Source organism: Cornus florida, unplaced genomic scaffold, assembly GCF_030987335.1.
Source record: "Cornus florida cultivar Cherokee Brave unplaced genomic scaffold, ASM3098733v1 CherokeeBrave_3.0.0_Hap2_Chr02, whole genome shotgun sequence".
NCBI lineage: Eukaryota > Viridiplantae > Streptophyta > Magnoliopsida > Cornales > Cornaceae > Cornus > Cornus florida.
This window is the reverse complement of record NW_026775572.1, coordinates 105,737,118-105,754,632: the sequence shown is the minus strand read 5'-3', so window position 1 is coordinate 105,754,632 and position 17,515 is coordinate 105,737,118. Positions and strand designations below refer to the sequence as shown.

General features: G+C 37.6%; 2 protein-coding genes across 2 annotated transcripts in view; one reads left to right on the top strand and one right to left on the bottom strand.

The window, feature by feature from the left end:
• The window catches only part of LOC132295532 (NADH dehydrogenase [ubiquinone] 1 beta subcomplex subunit 7), a 30,254-nt gene extending 14,690 nt beyond the window's left edge, over positions 1 to 15,564 (bottom strand). The window contains exon 1 of the mRNA XM_059793827.1: positions 15,131 to 15,564. Within this exon, the coding sequence (XP_059649810.1) occupies positions 15,161 to 15,463 (303 nt within the window). The 5' untranslated portion in view covers positions 15,464 to 15,564 and the 3' untranslated portion in view covers positions 15,131 to 15,160. The remainder of the gene's footprint in view (positions 1 to 15,130) is intronic.
• Positions 6,520 to 8,679, top strand: LOC132296590 (uncharacterized). Its single transcript, XM_059794774.1, has 6 exons — positions 6,520 to 7,007; positions 7,091 to 7,365; positions 7,496 to 7,821; positions 7,870 to 8,305; positions 8,387 to 8,505; positions 8,596 to 8,679. The coding sequence occupies exons 1-6, from the start codon at positions 6,520 to 6,522 to the stop codon at positions 8,677 to 8,679; spliced, it is 1,728 nt and encodes a 575-aa protein (XP_059650757.1).
• Positions 15,565 to 17,515: the final 1,951 nt, after the last annotated feature.

The following is a 17,515-nucleotide window of genomic DNA, read 5'->3' as shown; positions in this document are numbered from 1 at the left end:
GGATTCAAGTTAGCCCTCGTTCCTTTGTGAACGTTTATCGCTTTCGCTTACCTCAGTTAGTATCAGAGCCTTATTGCACCCTAATCTAATGGCAGAGGAATCTGATAATATATTAATAATTGAATGATTGATTTGCTCTACAGTACATGTATTTATAAATAAAAACCCTAACAACATAACGGAAACCCTAAAAACATAAGAAAACTTGTAGTGCAAGGAAACTGCTCAAAAACAAACTTACTCTGAAAATTTTGGAAAAATAAGGGAAGAAGCCTAATAACTAAAAACTGCTATATACCAAAAAAGAAAGCAAATTGAATCCGTTTAGTCTTCTAACGAAAATCCCGAAATATTCAAAATTGGGAAAACGCAATTCCCGAGCATTAAATGATTGAATTCAGCGAAAAGGCGCCCTACCTTAGCAACGAAGCTACCAATATTTGCGAATTAGGCCGTTTCAGATAAAACTGGGCTCTTTCCGGGTCAAAAACGGATTCGTTAAAATCATCCGATAAAAACTCAGACCTTTTGACGGCCCCTTATTGTATAAGCCCAGTAAAGAGTGCACAGGCAGGTGGATGAGTTGGTTCGTAAGGGGCTAATCAAGGAGAGCATGAGTCCTTGTGTTAAACCTGCCTTGCTGACACCAACAAAAGATGGTACCCGGAGGATGTGTGTTGATAGTCGTGCAATCAATAAAATTACAGTGAAGTACAGGTTCCCAATTCCGCAATTGCATGATATGCTGGACATGTTGGAGGGTTCGAAGGTCTTCTCCAAAATTGATTTGCGGAACGAGTATCATCAGATTCATAGACCGGACGATCAGTGGAAGACAGTCTTCAAAACAAAAGAAGGGCTATATGAGTGGATGGTTCTGTTGTTCGGACTGTCCAACGCACCGAGTACTTCCATGTGATTGATAAACCTGTTTCTAAAGCCGTTTATTGATAGATTTGTGATTGTCTATTTCGATGATATTCTGATTTACAGTCATAGTCGCGAAGAACATATGGAGCATCTGCGGGAAGTCCTGCAAGATTTACAACTTAAAGAAGTGTTGTTTTTTTGACAGAGAAATTATTATTTTTGGGATTTATTGTAGGGGCTGATGATATATAGGTGGATGAAGAAAATATTCGTGCTATTCAAGAATGGTCTACACCGACCACAGTAAGTCATGTTCTTAGCTTTCATGGATTGGTGACCTTTCAATTTTTATTGCAGATTCATCAAGAATTTTAGTAGCATTGTGGCTCCTATTACGGAGTGCATGAGAAAGGAAAATTCCAATGGGGGCACGAGTAAGAATTGGCCTTTGCTGTGATCAAGGAAAAGTTGTCCACTGCTCCAATTTTAGAATTTCCAAATTTTGAGAAGGTGTTCGAGGTCGAGTGTGATGCTTCTATCATAGGCATAAGTGCTGTTCTTTCTCAAGAAGGCAGACCAATAGAGTTTTACAGTGAAATGCTTAGTGAGGCAGGACAGAAGTGAACTACATATGAGTTGGAGTTTTATGTTGTGATCCAATCTTTGAAACACTGGGAGCACTATTTGATTCAGAGGGAGTTCTTGATTTACAGTGATCACCAAGCGCTGAAATTTATTAACACGCAGAACAGTTTAAACCGTATGCATGTTTTTTGTATAAGTTTAGCTTCATGCTGAAACATAAATCAGGGCAGCAGAATAAAGTTGTTGATGCATTGGGTCGTCAGGCAACATTGTTGATAACTTTGAGTGCTGAAGTTGTTGGTTTTGATTGTCTAAAGGAATTTTATGAGACTGATGAAGATTTTCAAGCAAATTGGGCCAAGTGCAGTTCACGGCAACCTGCAGCAAATTTTCATATTCAGGATGGTTATTTGTTTCGTGGCAGTCGGCTTTGTATCCCGAGGTCATCATTGCGAGAACAAATCATTTGCGAGCTGCATAGTAGCGGTTTGGGTGGACATTTAGGTCGAGCTAAAACAGTTGCGCTAGCAGAAGAGCGTTACTATTAGCCACAGTTGAAACGCGATGTTGGTAAGTTTGTGCAGAGGTGTCCAGTGTGCCAAACAGCCAAGGGCCAGACGCAGAATACTGGGCTATATACTCCACTCCCCGTGCCAGAAAACATTTAGGAGGATTTAACTATGGATTTTGTATTTGGGCTTCCTCGGACTCAGAGAGGTATGGATTTTGTTTTTGTGGTTGTTAACAGGTTTTCAAAGATGGCGCACTTTATTCCATGTCGGAAAAACTCAGATGTCACACACGTGGCTAATCTGTTCTTTCGAGAAATTGTGCATTTACATGGAGTCCCGAAGTCTCTTACTTCAGATCGTGATGTCAAGTTCCTTAGTCATTTTTGGAGGACTTTATGGAAGAAATTTGATACCTCCCTAAAATACAGCAGCACTAGTCATCAGCAAACAGATGGTCAGACAGAAGTAGTGAACAGAACGCAAGGAAACATGATTCGATATATTTCAGGTGATAAGCCAAAACGGTGGGATTCTGCTCTTCCTCATATTGAGTTTGCTTTTAACAGCATGATTAACCGGTCCATTAGAAAGAAGCTGTTTGAGATTATTGATGAGGGGGGGGGGGGGGGGGGGGGGGGGGGGGGTGGTTGAATTGGTTCTTCTATAACTTCTCTTTCTTTCTTTGATCAATACAATATGACAAGGATGATGACAGATTCAAGAAGCTTACACACACTTATAAGTACTTGGTGCATTTACAAGGAAAACCCTCTCAATAGGGAAAAACTTTGGTTCTTGGCCTCGGCCAATAAAATCTCCACTAGTTGTATGCAAGTAGTTACACACTCAGCTGTCTTACTCTCTGCACACACCCTTGTACACGATGAAACACTAGCTTTCATAGCCTCTACACACACTAGCACCACTAAGTGCACTATGCTTACAACTAAGGTTTGAAGGGTAAAATAGGAAATTCGTGTCTCACAACTCATAAATGAATTCCACAACCTTATATCTTCAATACAGACATGCTCAGATGATGATCAAGATGAATACAGCACGTATAAACAATTACAACCCTGATATAAACTCATATCCTGTAAAACCTTCAAGAACTAGGGTTTCACATGTGTTGACCTTATTTTTGTGCAAACCTCAACTTCAACAACCTTGATTCAACTATGGAATCTTACTCAGATGATAACAATGCAACTCATAGCAAGATATAGTGATATTAAGTTTAGATCAACAAACTAAACCAGTAAAAAGGCTAAAACTCAGGCCTGAGACATCAAAATCAAAGGCAGCTATAAGATGGTCACAAACATACTTTTTGCAGATGTAAAATAGTAAGTTACACTTGCCTCAACCTCGTCTCAGCACCACAACAAGCTCATACCAAACTCAGACCTCCAAACCAGCTTCTGCACCAGCAAAATCACAACAACAAACCTCCATTTGGTATACTACTCTTGTGTTTACTCTGAATGTATTTCTGAGCTCAAATCAAGCTTTGATCATTATAAACAATCTCATAAATCTGTGTTCATATACAGCTCTCTTGTCTCACACAATGTAGCTTGCCTTAGGGTTTTTCAAGAGGACTTAAAACCCTAGAAAATGCTGTAACAGCATATATAGTAGCCATTGAATACAAATCCTATCTCAAAGAGGAAATATATCTGTCACCATTATCCAATCATTGGCCACGGAATAATATGTAATTCCCTCTGTGAATGGACCATAATACCCCTGCCACCTTTACAGAAATTGTCTTCTAGCAAGCAAACTAATTGACAACTTATATATGTATATGTATATGTATATGAATGTATATCAAGCTTAATCACTAAGCAATGAATAATAGCCTACATATTCTCACATTAGGACCATAGGGCACGTGTCACAAGAATGCTCAGCAATTTGCTTTGACCAAAATGCCCTTGTAGTAACACTTGTCAATATACACTGTCTTTTGCAGCTATGACTGTGAACACTTGATCAAACTGAGAATAAGAGCAATTCAGTACAATGTAATATCATACACAAGTGTATTATGATATAATACGTGTCTAACAAGACTTAATTGCCCTGAAATGCACTGTAGCCAAATATTAATTTTTGTGCTAGGGCCTGTAACCCTAATTGGCCTGCAGAGTGAGTCTTCAACACAATGTACCTTTCTTAGACCATTTGAATAGTCTTCTCAACAATGTGGAATGACCAAGCTGCCCCTGAAGATCAATAATATGCATTGTGCATGCCAGAATCACTTAGAGCTCAATGTAGTGAACTTGTGATAGACTTTGACATTTAAAGGGCAAACCTTAATTCAAAGGTGGGACCAACAATTATTTATACTAAAGCATCGAAGCATGCCCTAGATTTGGTCTCATTGCCCAAACTTCCATAGCGAGCATTGCAGCAGAAAATATGGCTGAAAGGGTCCAAAAATCAAGCAAAATTTGGAACAGTCCAATGCCAAGTACATGGATGCTGCAAACAAGCATAGGCGAGTCAAGGTGTTCGAAGAGGGTGATCTTGTGATGGTGTATTTGCGCAAGGGCAGATTTCCGGCTAGAACTTATAGCAAGCTCATGATCAGAAAATATGGGCCATGTCGCATCAAAATGAACATTAATGATAATGCATATGTGGTGGAGCTTCCAGATGATATGTCCATCTCTAATACCTTCAATGTGGTAGACTTATTTGAGTATCAGCCTCGTGACAAGTCTCTTTATCCATAGTTGAACTCGAGGGCAAGTTCTTTTCAAGTGGAGGAGACTGATGCAAAATATTTTGGAACCCATTTAGACCGTCAAATAGGCGGGCTGATCAGTTTTTATCAAATGATTTTAACGAATCCGTTTTTTACACGGAAAGAGCCCAGTTTTATCACAATAGCCCAACTCACAAATATTGGCAGCGGGCGCCTTTTAGCCGAATTTAATCATTTTAAGCATGATTGTCAAAAGCGCGCCTGGGCTCAAGGCGCCTACAAGCGCAACAGTGGCGCCTCACAATAGCCCAGGCGCAACAGTTGCGCCTCACAATAGCCCAGGCGCAGCGACCTCCACTAGGCGCGCGCCTGGGCTACGCTTTGAAGCTTGTATAGGCACGCCTCATGTATTATGCAGCATATATTTTCTTTGTTTGATTGTTTGTTATTTATATTATTATATTTAGTATATATATATATTGCTTTGGAAACTTAAAAAGCTTTGGAAACTTGAAAAGTAAAAAATAAGAATTTTGTCATCTCAAATCAAGCTGCAGAAGGAAGAAACGTGGAATGCCCACTAACCCAAGTCAAAAGTGGGAAAGTCAAAACTCAAAAGTGGGAAAGAGGAGAGAGAAAGAAAGAAAAAAAGAAAAGAGAAGAAAAGAAGAGAAGAAAAGTTGAAGAATCTGGTCTTGCCTCCTTCCTTCCGATGAAACCACCATCCAGGTTAGTAGTAATTTCATTTAAGTTTTTTTTCCCCCCTCTTCTCTTCTCCTCTTCTCTCTCTCATCTTTTTTTTTTTTCCTTCTCTATGGGTCTCTGTTTTTCTTTTTTTTCTTCCGGCTCTATTTTTTTTTTTTTTTTTTTCCTCCTCCTCTTCTCTTCTCCTCTTATCTCTCTCATCTAGTTTTTTTTTTGGTTCTCCATTTTTTCTTCTTTCTCGGTTTTTTTTTTCTTTTTTCCCCTTTATGGGTCTCTATTTTTCTTTTTTTTCTTCCGGCTCTATTTTTTTTTTTTCCCTCCTCCTCTTCTCTCTCTCATCTGGTTTTTTTTTTTTTTTTCTGGTTCTCCATTTTTTCTTCTTTCTCGGTTTTTTTTTTTTTTTTATTTTTTTTATTTCCTTCTTTGTGGGTCTCTGTTTTTCTTTCTTTTTCTTCGGGCTCTATTTTTTTTTTCTTCCTCCTCTTCTCTCTCTCATCTGGTTTTTGGTTTTTTTTTTTTTTTTTTTTTTTTTCTCCTCCTTTTCTTCTTTCTCGATTTTTTTTTTTTATTTCTTCTTTATGGGTCTATGTTTTCTTTCTTTTTCTTCAGGCTCTGTTTAGGGTGTCATTTTTTCTTCTTTATGGGCTCGGTTTTTTTTTTTTTTTTTTCCTCCTCTTCTCTTCTCCTCTCCTCTCCTCTCCTCTTCTCTCTCTCATTTGGCTTTTTTAATTTTTTTTCTGGGTCTCTGTTTTTCTTCATGTAGGGCCTCTGTATATTTTTTTTCCCTCCTTTCTGAGTCTTCTCTCTAGCCTAAATGCTGCTCTGCTATTGTGGACTAAATACATGCCCTTCATCTAGCCGCTGATCATGCCAATTTTTTTTTATAAAAAAAATGTTGTTGTGCTATGATGGACTAAATATGTGCTATTTTTTTTCCTTCTTTATGGGCTCTGTTTGCTAGAATTTGCTACATTATTTAAATTTAGAATGTTTGTGCCTGAATGCTAATTGCTGAATTGCTTGAATGCTTGTTTGCTGAATGCTTGTTTGCTGAATGCTTGTTTGCTGAATTTAACTTGGTCCATTGACTCCATTCTATTTCTCATTGTAAATAGATAGGAAAAAATGTCAAAGGATCCAGGTTGGAATTACTGTCACCTGCAAAACCCACAAGATAGGAATGCAACAACATGTAATTTTTGTGAAAAAGTTATGAAAGGAGGTATTTATAGGGCTAAGCAACACATTATAAGGGGATATAGAAACGTACAAGCATGTAAAAAGTGCCCTGAACATGTGAAAGAAGAGATTAGAGAATACATGAGCAAGAAGAAAGAAGAAAAGGAACACACAAATTTGTTGCCTGGATTTGATGACATGGATGATCAAGATGAGAATGATGTAACAATTATTGATGTTAAGGGTAAAAGAGTGGCAAGTGGAACTGGAAGCAATAATATTCAATCAAAAAAGCAAAAGCAGAAAGGTCCTATTGATTTGTACTTCACCCGTCCTCCGGAAGTAGTTGTGCAAAATAGAAAAAATGACAAGGGTAAGCAAACAACAATTGATAATGCTTGCAAGAAAGAACTTAGAAACCGAGCATGTCAACGGTTTGCAAGATGGATGTATGATGCTATGATATCATTCAATGCCCTTAATTATGATAGTTTTGCACTGCCCTTAATTATGATAGTTTTGCACCAGTTGTTGAAGCTATTGGCCAACATGGTCCAAGAATGAAACCTCCTTCTTATCATGAGGTGAGAGTTCCCCTCCTCAAGAAAGAACTAGAGCATACAGACAATTTAATGCGGGATCATAGACAGGAATGGGCAAGATACGGATGCACAATTATGGCAATTGGATGGGAGGATAAAAGACACAGGTGTTTGATTAATTTTCTGGTGAATTGTCCTAAAGGGACAATGTTCATTCAATCTATTGATGCTTCCTCTTATTTAAAGACCGGTGAAAAAATGTTTGACTTGCTTAACAAGTTCGTGCAGCAAATTGGAGCATCAAATGTGATTCAAGTAGTCACTGATAGGTTTATTACTTCTAGCCTTCTATTAATCCATATTTTCTTTCTTTACAATAGGGAGAATGTTGGAGGGAAGGCACCGGCATTTGTATTGGTCACCTTGTGCTGCACATTGTGTGGACCTGATGTTGGAGGACATTGCTAAGATCCCAAAGATAATGACGACCATAAAGAGAGCTATAATGTTAAATGGTTATATTTATAACCGTTCGGGTTTGTTGAACATGATGAGGCGTTATACTGGACATAAAGAGTTGCTTAGACCTGCAACGACTCGATTTGCCACTTCATTTATCACGTTATCAAGCATCCATCATCAAAAGGATTGCTTGAGGAAGATGTTCACTTCACAAGAATGGATCTCTAGTAAATGGGCGAAAGAGGTAGAAGGGAAAAATGTAGTACAAATTGTGTTGATGCCTAAATTTTAGACAAGCATTGTGTACTCTCTCAAAGTAGCAAGCCCTCTTGTTCGTGTACTTAAGTTGGTTGATGGTGAGAGAAGGCCTCCAATGGGATATATTTATGAGGCTATGGAAAGGGCTAAAGAAGCGATAGCTAAAGCTTTTGGTGAGAATGAGGAGAAGTATAAGGACATCTTTAAGATCATTGATACTAGGTGGAATATCCAACTCCATCGCCCTTTGCATGCAGCTGGGCATTTCTTGAACCCACAATATTTTTATAGCAATCCAAATATTGAGCAAGATGAAGAGGTGATAGGTGGTTTATATCAATGCATAGAAAGATTGGTTCCAACCACTGAAGTGCAAGATAAAATTTCTTTGGAGTTGAGTAGATATACGAAAGCTGATAGTCTATTTGGCTCATCAATTGCTATTAGACAAAGAAAGTCAAGGGCACCAGGTAAACAAGTCAATTAATCATTTTTTAGTATATTTGAATTTTAATTTTGTTAATTTTTTACTAATAATATGTAAATAACAGCCGATTGGTGGTCCGCATATGGTTCTACAACTCCTAATTTGCAAAAGTTTGCCATTAAAGTGCTTAGCCTCACATGTAGCGCATCTGGGTGTGAACGAAATTGGAGTGTATTTGAACATGTAAGTTTGTAGTATTAGTAATTCAATGATAAAAAATTAGATTATAAACAGTTATACACTTATACTTATTAATTATTTGAATTAATGCAGCTTCATAGCAAGAAGAGGAACCGGCTAACTCAATGTCGATTGAATGATTTGGTTTTCATCAAGTATAATAGAGCACTAAAGTGACGATATGACATGCGTGATAGGATCGATCCCATCCTTTTAAATGATATAGATGATAGCAATGAGTGGTTGGTTGGAGTAATGGATGAAGATGTCGATGCTGAAAATGAGTTGGTGTTTGAAGATGACTCTTTAACATGGGGTGCAGTTGCTAGAGCTACCGGGGTTAGAGAGTCCAGCCATAATTTAAGATCAAGATCAGCTCCAAGGGCAACAAGAGGACAACACCTCATGCTCGTCTTCACTACGAATCATAGATGATGACGAGGCAAACTCTGAGGAGACAGAAGAGGAAGAAGATGCTGAGGGTTACAATTCTTTTGATGGGGACGATGATGAGACTATGTTGTTTGGTGAAGAGGATGATATTTAGGTCCCTTAACATTGTTTGGTAACTTTGGTTTTAGGAGTCCTTGTCAAAACTCAAAACTAAAACTAATATTTTGTTGCTTGGTTTATAGATTTGGTAGGCTACTAAGTTAAGTATTGACTATGATACTTTATAGATTTGGTAGGCTACTAAGTATCTTTTGATGAATCTGTTTTGGAGTCAAATGATAGCTTTTGCTTAAGACATCAAGTATAAATTTATAATATATGGTTCATTGGCTTATGTTTTGCTTCTTTTGAATCTTTCTTATGACTAAATAGCTTTATTAGTTTAATTGTTCTATTTTACTGGTGGCTTTATTGGTTTAATTGTGATATATTTAGACTAATTTAGTGTTTTTATTATTGGATGTTCATTGTTTAATTGTGTTATTTTTGCTAAGAATTATTGTTTTAAAATTTTACTTGTGCGCCTCACATCACTCAGGCTCGTGCCTTGGCCTCGCCGTGCGCCTCGCGCCTAGGCTCCAAGGGACCTTTAGCGCCTTGGGCTTTTAACAACTATGGTTTTAAGGTTGTAGAATTGCGTTTTCCCAATTTTGAATATTTTTGAATTTTCGTTACAAGACTAAACGAATTTGATATGCTTTCCTTTCTGGTATTTAGCAGTTTTTAGTAATTAAGTTTATTTTCTTATTTTTACAGAATTTTCAGAGCAAGTTTGTTTTTGAGCAGTTTCCTTACGTTTTTAGGGTTTCCTTTATGTTGTTAGAGTTTTTATTTATAAATACATGTACTACAAAGCAAATTAATCATTCAATTATTAATATATTATCAAATTCCTCTGCGAATTCTTTTTCTTCCTTGTGGATTCAAGGTAACCCTCGTTCCTTTGTGAACGTTTATCTCGCTTCCGCTTACGTCAATCGCAGCCACTCATTAAGGTTGTCCTGATCAAGATGGGGTTTAACAGCACTTGAATCGCAGTCCATCACAATAGCTTCATATTTAATTTAGCCAATGGATCCCTTGAAGGAAACCTCACAATCTCAGAAGTTTGGCAGGAACTCTAGTATTTCCACACTAGTTTTTAAATTTACATATGTAAGAGAGTTTGTTCTAACAAACTCACAAAGAAAATCATTAAGAATTGACTGAGCCAGAAAAAAAACAAAGAATCCTGAATTCACCCTCTGCACATTACTGCATCTTATACGACAAGGCTTCTATAAGACATCATCATTAGCTCCTCAAGATTCTTTTTTCCTTTTGTAAAGCATCAATTTAACACACTCCAACAAATCCATGCCTACTTTTCTGCAAATGTTCATACAAATATTAAAGTAAATAATTGGGATTTTACATTTTTACCACCATGAGTGGATAAAAACAGAAGGTTAATCCCCTCCTAGGTACTTTGAATAACTTGTATAAAAATGTGTAAGTTCCAAAAGTGAAAACTCTAGCCAAAAGCTATCAGGAATGGGGAACTAGAAAATTGGTCTTACCCAAGTACTGGGAAGTTAACACAATTTCCATATTGCTAGCCTCTTCTATAGCTCAGCATAACATGAAACCTGCAATCTCCTTCCAAAATAAAACCAAGCCAAAAACATTTCTTGAAGTGGTACTTCTAGATAATGTGGGTTCTATTCAAAGAAGATGAAGTTTAGCAAAAACTCCAGTCATACTGAAAAGTTGCGCATTATTGTATGAAAATCCTCTTCAGTAAGTTCACAAAACATTTTTTTGGATAAGAATATTAGAAGAGTGCTCAAACAGGGAGCGTGACCATGTACAACTTCCAAAAGGTATAAAACTTTGAAGCTCTCAAGCTATCCAAAAATTCTACTACGTCCTCCATGGATTTACAATGATGTCCTCTAACGCATAATAATAGACTCCTAAAAATGTAATATTTAAGGGCCTAAATAGAAGCAAGGGAAGTGGCTCTACAAGCATCTCAGGCCTGCCCACACACTATACACCCTCTCCAAGCCTTGAGTATACTCCTCGTAGACTCCAGCGAGAACCACTGAACACCAAACATGGCAAAAAAACATAGCCCAAACATCTCTAGCCACCTGGTAATGCAAGAGAAGATGGTCCACCCACTCCATATCTCTCTTGTACATGCAACACCAGTTCACCACAAAAAGGAGCCCCTTCCGAAGGTTATCAATTGTCAATATCCTACCCAAAGCCACCGTCCAGCCAAAAAAGGCCATCTTAAGAGGAGCCCTGGCGCCAAATAGCCTCCAAGGAAAGGAATGCACCCATGGCTCCACACACCTCTGGTGAAAGATCTAACTTTGAATCCTCCATGCGGCATTCCGAACCACCACCACTCATCATCCCCCTCTCCCTTCCCAATACAACAATGTGATGAGCTACTCCATCTCCCAGTCCTGCACATGCCACTCCTACTGAATGTCCCAAGCTCACAAAACAATTCCTGAGAAGTGAGATCTTCTTCTGATCAAAAAATAAGTTCCAGGTTAACAAGCCTAATGAAAATATCAATTAAGTGGCATTATGCATAGTGTCCACTTTAGCTAAAGATGGTGAAATTTGTGATCCAGATACAAAGAAGGCCTCAAGATTTATAACTGATGATAAATGCCGATTGCATTACACTAGCATGGATAACTCTCACAAACAGGGCTGTTACGTGGGAGTTGAGTTAGATTGGTTTGACACATGTACTGGATAAAGGGTAATTTTCGTATCTCACTAGGTTCAGCCAGTATATCAAAATACTTCCTTTACGAGGTTTAATTGATCAGCAGGAACAATGAAGGTGCAAACATCTAGGTTAGCAATTGAGCAATGCCTTATGGCCTTAAACATGCAGTTAAAAAATGTCAAATAATGGACTGCTCATATGCTTAATTTCTCGATAAAATAAGAATCGAACCCCTAAACCTATTCCACCCTTTTGGATGCTATGAAAGCAGTTTTGGTGCTACACTACAACCATACTTCAGTAGGTTACTCAAAAGAACCAATTCTTAGCCAATCCCTGTCGTAAATATAAAAGCAAAAATGTGGAGTCTAGATGGCAAAAAAACCTCTCATTAAATCATAAACAAAAAAATTGGGTAACATGGTACGGAGAACAATTTCAGGGACAAAAAACGTTCACAAACCCACCATCACAAATTCCTAGTACTTCCATAAACAGACCTAGATCAGATATATACCCGATAAGTTAGCAGACTGAAAAAGTAATAATCACTAAAATGAGGACTCAAACTTTCAAAAACAAACCCTAGAATATGCATGACTATAAACAATCAATTCATAAACAAAAAGCATTAACATAAACACTCCAAAGGATTGCCCTTAGCCCTTGAAGTTTTGGGATCTCTCTTATGAGGTCTCTTCTATTTGCTTCTTTTACAAGAAGTTTGTCTCCTCTTATAGTAAGGATGAGAGATGTTGCTTGGATCCAAAAGACTCGTTTTTTACTAAATCCTTCATTTTCTCCCTTCAAAAGTCATTAAATCATTTCCTTTTAAAAGTGGCTAATAATATTCAAATACCCAAGGTTTGTTGTAAAGTCAAGGCATTGGCTTTGTCTATGCCCAAAAGAATATTAATTACAAACAGAAGCTTCTGACTAAAGCCTTAACTATAACCTTAGCTCACATATCTGTTTTGTGAGAAATGGAATAATGCAACCTTCAGCCAACTGTCTGTGCACAACAATATCTCCTATGACCTTTAGAAAATATTATTTGCTCTAGCAGGTATTAGTGGTGCTGCACTCTTAGATATTTGATCTTTTGTTGAGATACACTTTTTTTTTTTTTGATAAGTTTTCTTGAGATACACTTTGGAGGCTTTGGAAGGGGAGAGAGAACTAAAACCTTATGGCAATGTGCTATTCTAGGTTCCTAGGTATGATTTGAGTGCTATGGAATGAGAGGAATTCAATGATTCTATCTTTAATGGTAAGGATTTTCACGTGAGGATATTTGGTTAAGAGTTCAGCTGTCTTCTATTTTGGCATTCCTTATGGAATAACTGAAAGGAGTGTCTCTATATTCTTGACATTAGGTAATTAGAAAGCAGTGTGTTCGACTTGCTTGCATCGCAAGCTGCTAATAACATTTGAAGGCCACCGAAATGAAAAGTCAAGCTTAAGTTTGACAGGGCAGTGCTATCAAAGACCCAAGGCGCAAGAGGTCCTCTAGAGCCTAGGCGAAAGGTGAGTCGCGCGCTTGAGTCAAGTGAGGCGCACAAGGGAAAAATTAAATTACTACTAAAGAATTAAAATTCCATATTAAAAGCACAAATGTTGTCAAAGGCGCACCTGGCCAAACAACAGGCGCTAGTCTTGCGCATGTATGAGCCTGGAGCCTAGGTGCGCCTTTCACTACACAGGACGGGGATTATCGTGGAAAATTGGGACTGTTTGGAGTTCGAAAATTTTGAAAGATGATGATGGAAATATACTGTCCTTGTCCATGCTATATTGATTGGTACTAGTTTTATTACTGATGCAAAGATTCATGCTTTATAAGAAGGCAAAAGAGAAGCTTCGTCTATTACGGATTTGAATCATTGCGTGATTGAAGACAGTTCAGAATTGGTGGTAAGTAAGGGTGAGATTTTATTTTTATTTTTTTGATAAGTAGTAAGTAAGGGTGGGATTGTGATCAAGAAACTCGAACTCTTCAAATATAGTGCCCAATTCTACTCAATTTAAGTCAACAAAACCTTTTTCCCAACTAGTTAATGTTTATTTTTTCATTTTGCTCTATCTGAGGTCATAACTTCAATCAAACCACATGTGATGCGAAAGGACAGTTTTCTATCGCATTCAGTAATTTAATTAATTAGCTTTCTTTTTTATTTTTATTTTATAATTTTTAGAGGGATTTTAATTTTAGGTAATTTTCTTTATATTTTTTAGTTTCTTTTTATTTTTTTTTTATAAGTAAAAATATATTAGAAAGACGTTCAAAAGGGGAACGCGTCCCTAATACACAAAAACGAAAGAGCAAAAGCCAAACCTATGGACCAACAGAGTCCAATAGAACAAAAAAGTCATATATCGAGGAGCAAGTATCCAAACTATATTAGTCGACTTTCTCATTTTATCTCCAAATGATGTCACTTTCAACCAGCTAGTCTAGAGAACATGTCCATTTCTAATTTATCCTTTTTGCCTTGCCTCATATCCATCCCAATAACCACATCTCCGTCATACTCACTTTATGCATATATATTTCCTCAGCTGCCCAACATTCTGTTTCATAAAAATATTGGTCTAATAAGCAATTTTATAGAACTTCCATCTCAATCTTAAAGGAATACGCTGATCACACAAAATAATGCTAGACGCACTCCTCTATTTAACCTATCCCATGTTGATTCTATAAGTAGCATCATCTCCAATATCTGCCAAAATAGCAAAAAGGTTTTATTTTTGGTGTATCTCTACTGCAACCCAAATTGTTCTATATACTAAAGTTACACTCAGTATATTCAGTTTAATTCCTACTAACTTAAACCCTCTTAGTTCTAATAGAGCCTTCTTCCAAAATTGCAATTTAGTACCTTTTTTTTTTATAAGCCAAAATTGCAATTTAGTAATTACTCCTCTACTTTTATCAATTGAACAATATCATTAGCATATAACATTCAACGTGAAACCTCATCCTGAAAATGTTTCAGTTCATTTATAAGTAAGACAAAAAGATGGGCTCATGATGTAACCGCATAGTAAACCAATCAAATATGGTATCAAATAAACCCATCAAATAATAATAATAATAATAAATAAATAAATAAATAAATAAATAAGAACTACCTAACCAAAATTCCTAAAAGTCCATAAAAAACCCTAGATTATATTGCAGAAAATCAAATAGACATGTGAAAAGAGCAACAAAGATCGAGAAACTCTTCAAATATCAATTCAAACCCATCAAATATTAAACCTGTAAAAGAAAAAGGAAAAAGAACAAATTACGCAAACAAAATCCTAAATTTCTATCAACAAAAACAGTAATTATTTGCGCAATACAAACAAATAAAACAAAGCACACTCATTATACAAAATCAAGCAGAAATGTGAAAAACAAGAAAGATCGAATAAATAGAAATTACTGACCACGCATTTATTAAATGTTGGTTGGGCGCTTCAAGCGTTGGCAGTCTTGGGAATGAGAGGAATGCCTTGTGTCTGGGGTTGCTTGAGCTTATCTTCCTGTTCTCTGATCTTCTGCATCTGAAGCATCCTCTCCATGACAAGCTCGTACTCGCACTTCTCGTAGGAGTGACGCTCGTTCTCGCACTTCCATGGAAGGTACAACTCCGAGTGCCTGCACTTGTTAAGCGGTATCAGAAGGTGGGCGCACTGATCTCTGTAAGCCAGTGGGACCTTCGCTTCCATCATCTCCGCCTGCGTCGCAATCATCTTCTTCGATGATCCTTGCACCTCCATTTGATTCAGATTTTATCTCTCTTCGTCTCTCTCTCTCTCTCTCTCTCTCTCTCTGATTCAGATTATTTCTCACTCGGAATAGGGGTCTTGGACTTACCAAACATCGAACTTGTTTTCCTCTCACTTTCATTTTTGCTTCGGGCAAAATTACATTAACCGTCCCTTTATTTAGTCAAAATTATGCATGGTTCCCCTTACCTTTTAAAAATATCAAGTAAATTCCTTTTTTTTTATAAGTAAAAATGTATTAGAAAAACGTTCAAAAGGGGAACACGTCCCCAATACACAAAAACGAAAGAGCAAAAGCCAAACCTATGGACCAACAGAGTCCAATAGAACAAAAAAGTCATCGGTCGAGGAGCAAGCGCTGACTCTGACATAACAGAAAAGAGAGCGTAAGATAAAAGACTTAAGGTTTGCAAAAGACGATTCCTTCCCTTCAAAGTTTCTTATTTCTCTCTCTCTCCAAATACACCACCAAACACAATGTGGGGCGACCCTCCAAAAATCATGAGCATGACCAGAAACAGGGCATCTTCTCCAAGCATTAATTAATTGGAAAGAGTGCTTAGCCATTACCCACTGAACGCCAAAAATACTGAATATGAGATTCTAACAATCAGAAGCAACAGGACAATGCATAAGAAGATGGTCCACGGACTCACCATCGTTTTTACAAAGACAGCACCAATTAACAATGGTATTACCTCTCTTACGCAGATTGTCCAAAGTTAGAATTTTTCCCCAAGTAGCAGTCCAAACAAAGAAGGCAATTCTAAGAGGAGCTTTAAAGCGCCAAATACACTTCCAAGAGAAATCATATCCAATAAAATTAGACAAACACAAGAACATAGATCGAACTTCGAATCTACCATGAAAAGAGGGAGTCCACAAAATATCATCACAACCTCTGCCAACATCTTTCTGTCTATATAATAGGTCCAGAAAGGCTCAAACTTCAGCTATCTCCCAATCCTGAAAGGAACGCCTAAAACGCACATCCCACGTAACTCCACTGTTATCAAGATGATAACAGTCAATTACATAAGCATGCTTATTCTCGGCAATGCTAAAGAGACGAGGAAAAGAAAGAGACAACAACTGATCACCACACCATAAGTCTTCCCAAAATCTAACATACATACCATTACGAACTTTGAATCGAATATGGGTGGAAAACACATCCCAACCTTTCCGAATGAACTTCCAAAGGCTAACGCCCCTGGTAATAGAAATAGGACGAGAGGACCAACCTCCACTCTCTTTCCCAAAACGACACGAGATAACTCTTCTCCATTGTCGATGACGTTCTTTACCGAATCTTCATAACCACTTCCCCAATAAGGCTCTATTGAAAGGGACTAATTTCCGGATACCTAAACCGCCAAACTTCAACGGTTTGCAAACCTACTCCCAATTAACAAGATGATACTTAAACTCCTCTCATTTTCCACCCCAAAGAAAATCTCTCTGAATTTTTTCAATACGTTCAGCAACATAACACGAGATCTGAAAAAGAGATAAGAAATATGTGGGAAGGGATGAGAGGCTACTCTTAATAAGAGTGACCTTCTCCCCTTTTGAAAGATACTATTTTTTCCACCCCGCCCATCTTTTTTCATACCTGTTAATCACCGAATCCAAAGTCCCCACTATCCTAGAGGAGATTCCCAAAGGTAAGCCCAGATAAGGGAGTGGAAAGGCACCCACACCACATCCAAGAAGAGCAGCTAAAGTGGAAATATTAGAGACCTCTCCCACTGGGACAAGCACACTCTTTCCAACATTAATCTTAAGACCAGACACTGCTTGGAAGCATGTAAGAATGCACCTCAAATACCTGAGTTGGGAAACATCAGCATCACAGAAAACCAGGGTATCATCTGCAAACAACAAATAGGAAATCTCGATCTGGTTAGCAACATCTCTACCAACAGTGAACCCCCTTATGTAACCCAGATTCTCTGCCTTTTTCATTAATTTACTTAATCCCTCCATGACAATAAGAAAAAGAAAAGACGACAAAGGATCTCCTTATCTCAAACCACGCGA

Bases quoted from the DNA above. Each gene is read 5' to 3' on its own strand.
- LOC132296590 (XM_059794774.1), top strand. From the start codon at position 6,520: ATGTCAAAGGATCCAGGTTGGAATTACTGTCACCTGCAAAACCCACAA. The intron at 8,306-8,386 runs GTAAACAAGTCA...TGTAAATAACAG, and splicing joins AAGAAAGTCAAGGGCACCAG to CCGATTGGTGGTCCGCATAT. The intron at 8,506-8,595 runs GTAAGTTTGTAG...GAATTAATGCAG, and splicing joins ATTGGAGTGTATTTGAACAT to CTTCATAGCAAGAAGAGGAA.